The sequence below is a fragment of the Pelobates fuscus genome, chromosome 5, assembly GCF_036172605.1.
Source record: "Pelobates fuscus isolate aPelFus1 chromosome 5, aPelFus1.pri, whole genome shotgun sequence".
In the NCBI taxonomy this organism is placed as follows: Eukaryota; Metazoa; Chordata; class Amphibia; order Anura; family Pelobatidae; genus Pelobates; species Pelobates fuscus.
The window spans coordinates 181,889,370-181,896,778 of NC_086321.1; the positions used below are offsets into that span (position 1 = coordinate 181,889,370).

A 7,409-nucleotide genomic window follows, 5' to 3' on the forward strand; every position below is an offset into this window, starting at 1 on the left:
TCATTTAAAGGGCCAGTTACAAATAGCGATTTGTAACAAATGAGATCCCCAACCCCAATGGCTGGCATTCGTCATTATTAGCCTTTGGCTAAGGAGACACTGTTCAGCCACTAAACCAGGGAATTGTGAACTGACAACAGAATCTTGATGGGCTGGACTAGACTCTTTGAGGAGAATTGGAGGAGGAAGTTCGCCTGAAAGCTCCTCATACTCCATTGTGCCCATCTTGTCAGTCCTATCGTGGAGGACATGGAACCCAGGAGACTCATCGCCTTCTTTGCTGAAGTCACCTTGCATGCCAACATCTCCACAACCTGTTTCTGTATTCTCAGGTTCCTCTCTGGGGAGAGTTGAACCTTTCCTGTGGAAGTGTCGGATAGAGCACCCAGGTATGTCATGGACTGACTCAGGCAGAGATGGCTCTTTTTGACATTGATCCTCCAACTGTGACGTTGTAGGAACTGAAGGCAAACAGTTGCATGGGAGGACAAAGTATCCTTGTCATCCGCCACAATCAGGATGTCGTCCAGGTAATGGAAGATGGATATGCCCTGTTTTCTCAGTTCTGCGACGAGAACAACAACACTTTCGTGAAGGTCCTTGGAGCCATGCTGAGACCAAAGGGCAAGGCCCTGAGTTGGAAATGAGCCTCCCCTACTGCAAACCTCAGGTATTTCTGATGTGACAGGGCTATAGGGATGTGGAAATAGGCATCCAACAAGTCTATTGATAACATTCACTGATTGGGAAAGACAGCCTTCACTTTAGATTGAATCTGCGGGTATTCAAGTATCGATTCAGTCTGTGTAAATTTAGGATGGGTCTCCACCCTTCTAAGGACTTTTCAGTCAGAAATAAGTGTGTATAGAAGCCGTGAGTCCTTTCTGACTCCGGGACTGGTACAATTACTTTTCTTTTTGTAGAGAAGTGAAAACCTGGAGAGCAAGCCTTTTTACTTTGTCTCCCAGCCACTTTGTGATTTGGAAGGAACTGGAAGGAGGGTGTTTGCAAAATTCTAGAAGATATCCCCTTCTGATGATATCCAGAACCCAATTGTTGCATGCAGATTCCTCCCACGCCACACGGAATTGCAGCAAGGAGCTCCAACACCGTCTGACAGGGAGATGAGCCTGTCACAGATTCCTGGGGTTCTTGGAGGGTTTGGACTTGCTGCCTCTAGCACCATGTTGACTGCTCCTCTAGTATTGATTTCTCCCATATTCCTTACCCAGTCTGTAGGATCTGCTATCTCAAAACAGGTAATAGTCCCTTTATGCACGAAAGGAACCTTTGGGCCTGTTGTCTTGAGGCAGAAGGGCCTTTTTACCTTCAGCTGCTCGTTTAATACAATCAACCAGAGTTTTACCGAATAACATGTCGCCTTGAAAAGGAAGGGAGCACAAGCTGCCTTTGGAGGAGGCATCAGCAGACCATGATCTGAGCCATAGCACTCTCCTGGCTGAAACTGAAAGAGCCATATTTCTGGCTAAGGACCTCACCAGATCCACCGCAGCCTCAGATGGAAAGTCAACAGCCAATTTCAGATCTTTGAGACTGTCCAGTATGGAGGGACGGCTCCTGGCGTTCTTAATATTCTCCTCCAAATTCTCAATCCAAACCTTAAGCGCCCTGGATACTGACATAAGGGCCACTGCTGTGTGCAGGCCAATACCTGAAGCCACATATGCTTTGGAAAGACTGAAGTCCATCTTTCTGTCCATAGGGTCTTTGAAGGAACCTGCATCATCAACAGGCAAAGTGGTACGTTTGGCCAATCTAACCACGGCCGCCTCCACCTTGGGAGCGGAATCCCACGCTTCAGCGTCAGCATCCTCAAAAGGATACAGTCTGGAAAGTCTTCCTTTTGCAGAGGATTTTCTGTCCGATCTGGACCATTCCTCCTTGATGAGGTCTTTTATAGTCTCATGAGCTGGAAAAGTCGCCCTATTCCTCCTGAGGTCAGAGAAGGGGCGACTGGATGTAGAAGGCTCATCCTTAGAAGATTCCTTCAAACTTGCGGACCCTGGATATCAAATGGTCAATATCAGCAGGGTCTAGGAAATCTGGGGCTGGAAGCACCTCATCCTCAGAAGAAGAACCCAGTTCTCTCAGAGATTCCATAGTCATACACTCCACATCAGAGACGTCTGGAGAACCCTCCGAAGGTTCCAAACACCTTGGTCGCTTGCGGGACTTCCCAGCTTCCTGAATGCCTAGAGCGACTGCTTGTGAAATATACTGCATTATGTCAGGTGCAGATTGGATGGAGGACTGCCTTTGAGATGGGCCTGCAGTCACAGATAGGCAAGAAAAACAGAGACGTTTCACCTCCTCTGTTATCACAGGATTCACATTGTGTCCTTTTGGGCGACTTCCCTTTGGACGACACTGAAGCTCTAGTCCGCTTAGAACTGCAGAAATAGGGACAGAACAGTGTATCAGTGATCTGCAGTCTTATAAATACCAGATAAAACAAACCAGAAAAAGCATGGCTTACCTGTAAGACTTAGGTTGTGACCTTTTGTGAGGCGAAAATCCAGCAGGAGATAGGAGGAAGCAATGCAACATTTGCCGGAACGATTCCCACGAGTGTGAGAACCAGGGGGCTGTTAAATAGGCATCTGACGTCACACACAGAGCTTTCACCTGTGTGAATCAGGTTAACGAACAGCAAACGAACAGACGAACGAGCCATTCATGTGAACAAATGAACGTTTGCCAGATTCATGCGAACGGCCAAAATTCATGCGAACAGCTAAAATTTCAGGCAAACGGCTAAAAGCACGAATAGACACAAAACCAATCAGCAAACCATACGAACGTATGTGCGTTCAAAAAAACAAACGCCAAGTGAAAATGAAAGAAACCACAGGGACTTACCCCTTCAAAAGGACGGCGTAAAAGGCAGAGGGAAGTCGGAAACAGGGAGAAGTCCAGACCAGCAAGGTAGACCTCCGGGGCCATATTCACCTGCCAACTGCTACCCATAGGGTCACTGCAGCATTAGGGAACCAGGCTGAACAGCTTGCTACCCCTTGGGTTACAGCAAGTACCATACCCACGGTCACTAATGAGGTACTCTCCAGGGGATCACCTTTGTGCAGGGCCGTGTAACTGGATACTTCCCCAGGGAGAGAGGCTGAACTCCCAAGGGGCCAGGGGAACAAATCCCCAGGTAAGCCATAAAATAAAAATAATAGTTGCAAGGAAAAAACACATGTCCTATAGGGATAGGACAGGAACAAAAAGACTGAGGGAGGAGGGGATAGGAGGAGGTACTTATACATTTATTTTAATTAGTTCCTGTCTAATTAGGGATAGGGAGGAGCTACCCATCGTTGTACTGCCATGGATATGGCCAGGAAATAAGTGTTTAAACAGCAACTAGATGCATACTTGCAAAAATAGAATATTCAATTATGCAAATTTTCAACTGTAGGGTAATAGCTTTTTATTCCAAGGATAAATCTGGGGTAGTGGAGGACTGATAGAGTGGTGAGAAGACAGACTATGACACACTTAGACCTCAAGGAATAGTTCAGAACAAATTTGCAGGCTACAATTTCTGCCTGACATGTCATTTTATATAGTGATCATTGGTCTTGGTCAGTCAATTGTATTCAGTCATTGCAGCCACATGCAGTATAATACAGTGGTAAACATTTGTAAATTCCATTAACATTTTGGGAATCTGAATTCCCACAATGGTAACCTTTTCCTTACAAATACCTATAGAGAAGTGCCAGTGCTTTGTTACAAATGTTGTGTTTTTCATTCTACTCTGTTACATGAACCTGCAGAAAGGCCATTTCATTTGTAATGTTTTATGCTACCTCCAGCAATAATCACTAATTATTCAAGGGGTTAACATAAAAGTGAATACAAAAGAAGTGAGTGTTCTACCAGGTCAGATATTTGTAATAAATTGGCACATTTATTTCAGTTCTCTACAATACCCAGTTTTAGTTTAGTGAACAGACCCTTTTGTATTAACCAAGGGCTCCAAACACAACAATAGTACTTGTAGAGGTGGTTTTAAGAGGCAGTGCAAAGCCCATGACTAGTTTCGAGAAAGGTATTATAATCTGTGTAAGTTTGGGTTAATATAATCTCCCATTCAAATATATGTACTTCATTCATGACAAAATCCTCCTCATACTGTAACTAACCTACAGGTCATAAGAATGATGCATTTTGGTAAACTCTTTTTTAATTTTACAAAATGTAGGCATAATAATTGCATAAATTGACCACCCCAGCAAAAGAAACATTGCTCCTTGTAGGATAATAGAGTGATATACAAAATTATAAGAAAATAATAAGTATAAGGAAAGCAAATAAATTAAACATTTCATATTGTTTTGAATAAATAAAAAATGGTTTCAGTCAAGACCAATTCCAGATGCAGTTATCAATGCAAGAGGTGAGGCCACCCAGATGAAGATGGAGAAATATACATCCAATTTTTTTTTTTTAAAAAAGGCGACCCTGCCAATCTGACTTAATAGCTGCTCATTAATTTAAAGGAATATCATTTGTTAAAATCAGGATCAGAATAATTGATTAGACAGAGAAACCAGGTTGTTTCATTACATTTTGTCGTTTTTAGCCTAATATTTGCAAATTCAATGTTCAACTCACCGCAATTTGTTTTAGTGAATCAACCTCACAGTTCATTCCTGGTAACCACCATGAAAAAGTAGATGTCTCAAACAATGTCTCAACATTTTAGTCATTAGTACATGATTTATGTGTGCTTAATACCTTGATCATTGTGAGATTATGAGAATCTGTTTTAGACTACCTAAATCTGTGCATTATTTTGTAGTTTATCTGTTTCACTATAGCTTTTTGAATATCCTTATTCCTTAAGCTGTAAATAAGTGGGTTCAGTAGAGGTGTAATGCTGGTATAGAATATTGAGAGAATCCATTCCTTATCAGCCAGAAGATTAGACTTTGGACGCAGGTACATAAAGCTACCACTACCATAAAAGAGCAGGACAACAATGAGATGAGATATACAGGTGGAGAATGCTTTTCCTCTTCCCACTCCTTTTGGGATCTTCAAGACTGATAAGAGGATATTCATGTAAGACCCACAGATTAGGAGAAAACATCCAAGCATAAGGAAGCCACCAACAGCAAAAATAGTCACCTCATTGGAGTATGTATTAATGCAAGAAAGCTTTAACAAGGGAGGAATGTCACAGAAGAAGTGGTTTAGTATTTTGGGCCCACAGAATGGTAATCTGAAAGTATTAATGGTGTGAATGGCTCCATAAATACATCCTATTAACCAAGTACCTGCTGTCATTTGGAGACATGCTTCTTTATTCATAATCGCTGCATATCGCAAAGGACTACAAATGGCCACATACCTGTCATAGGCCATCATAGCCAATAAAGATGACTCAGAAGCTGCCAAGGTAAGGAAGAAATATAGTTGACTTATGCATGCTCGTAAAGAAATCACTGGGGGGTTCAAAAAGAGGATAACCATAACTTGGGGAACAGTGATAGATGTGTAACATACATCCATGAAAGAAAGATTACTGAGTAGAAAATACATGGGCGTCCGAAGGTGGAAATCCATGCTGCTAACACAAATAATCAATATATTTCCGAACACTGTAATAAGGTAAATTAGTAGGAACAACAGAAAATACAATGTATTTGGCATCATTTTGTTTGAAAAGGCATTAAGGATGAACCCATCGACATTGGTGAGATTGCTCATTTTTACAAAATATGGAAATATAGAAAAATATGGCTGAACTCAAATATCCATGCAAGTATTGTTTTGTGAATCAAGATTACAAGCACTATAGACATTGGATAGATGTGTATTAAAAGAAAATTAAATAATTACATTACATTATTGTGATTTATAATTTTTTACATTTTTTTTTTTTTTTTAGATAAATATCGCGGAATGCAAGGACACCCTGTTGAAATATAACATGAGATTGCATACTTTTCAAATCTATGGAAAAAAAATCTGCTTATACCAAATAAAAAAGTGAAATAATTGTGTGTAAAGAAGAGTCTATTTTTAATATATGAAATAGAGTAAATCTGTTAATACTTTCTAAAATATAACACTGTTTCCAAATTAAACAATGGTTAACCAACATGTTGCTTTCTTCAATTACAGATGTTAAAGGATCACTATAGAGTCAGGAACACAAACATGTATTCCTTACCCATTAGTGTTAACACCACCATCTAGCCCCCCCTGGGCCCCTCATGCCTCTTAAATATAGCAAAATTTTACTGTATTCAAGCCTGAAGCTGTAGATCTGCATGCTGTTTTTCCTCAGAATAGCAAGTTGTCTGCTACCATCATCAGAAGTGGTAGCCTGATCCAATCACAATGCTTCCCCATAGGATTGGCTGAGACTGACAAAGAGGCAGATCAGGGGCAGAGCCAGCATGGTTCAAACACAGCCCTGGCCAATCAGCATCTCCTCGTAGAGATGAATTGAATCAATGCATCTCTATGAGGAAAGTTCAGTGCCTGCATGCAGAGGGAGGAGATACTGAATGTTTGGATGCATTTTAGGCAGCCATGACCCAGGAAGAATCTCTTGCAGCCATCTGAGAAGTGGCCAGTGAAGTTATCACTAGGTTGTAATGTAAACACTGCATTTTCTCTGAAAAGACAGTGTTTACAGAAAAAAGCCTGAAGGTAATGATTCTACTTGCCAGAACACTATTTAGAAAATTGGGCAGACTAGATGGGCCGGATGGTTCTTATCTGCCGTCACATTCTATGTTTCTATGTTTCTAACAAATTCAATAAGCTGTAGTTGTTCTGGTGACTATAGTGTCCCTTTAAAGTGGGTTGTTTGTGAGAAGACTGTAAAGAATACATATTTTCCAACTAGTTTTGCCTCATTAATTTAGTATATCATCATTTAATAATGGTATATATTATGCTAGTCCATCTAGTATTGTTTTATCTCTCTGTGCGTGTTACATCAGTAATATGTTATTAGCATATTTCCAAGCGCAGTACCAATTTAGTTTTCAATGTGCAGTGTAACATGTTTAATATCTAGATGCCGATGCCATTACCATCGGCATTCAGTGATCCTACAGAATTAAATCTTACCTCAGGGTAGATAATAGCTATGCTTCCTTTGCAGAACAAAATGCAATGCATTAGTCAAAGTACACTAAAAGCATTCAGTTAAAATTATTTATAAAATAATGAAATGTAATTACATTAAGTATCATTCACTATTGATACAAGATTAGTTTAAAATAAGCTTATATACTCTATGTCCCTGTCCCTGTGGTTCATATGCTAAAAAAATACTTCTTATAGTGATGACCTCCTGAGATATTTCCTGTTATATTAATTAATTCCCAATACATATAGCACCTAACAGCATTTTATTTTAA

General features: G+C 40.5%; 1 protein-coding gene across 1 annotated transcript; it reads right to left on the reverse strand.

Annotated features, from left to right (window-relative positions):
- Positions 1-4,800: 4,800 nt before the first annotated feature.
- Positions 4,801-5,595, reverse strand: LOC134612095 (olfactory receptor 2D3-like). Its single transcript, XM_063456472.1, has one exon. The coding sequence runs from the start codon at positions 5,593-5,595 to the stop codon at positions 4,801-4,803; it is 795 nt and encodes a 264-aa protein (XP_063312542.1).
- Positions 5,596-7,409: the final 1,814 nt, after the last annotated feature.

Coding starts and splice junctions, on each gene's coding strand:
- LOC134612095 (XM_063456472.1), bottom strand. CDS start 5,595: ATGGATTTCCACCTTCGGACGCCCATGTATTTTCTACTCAGTAATCTT.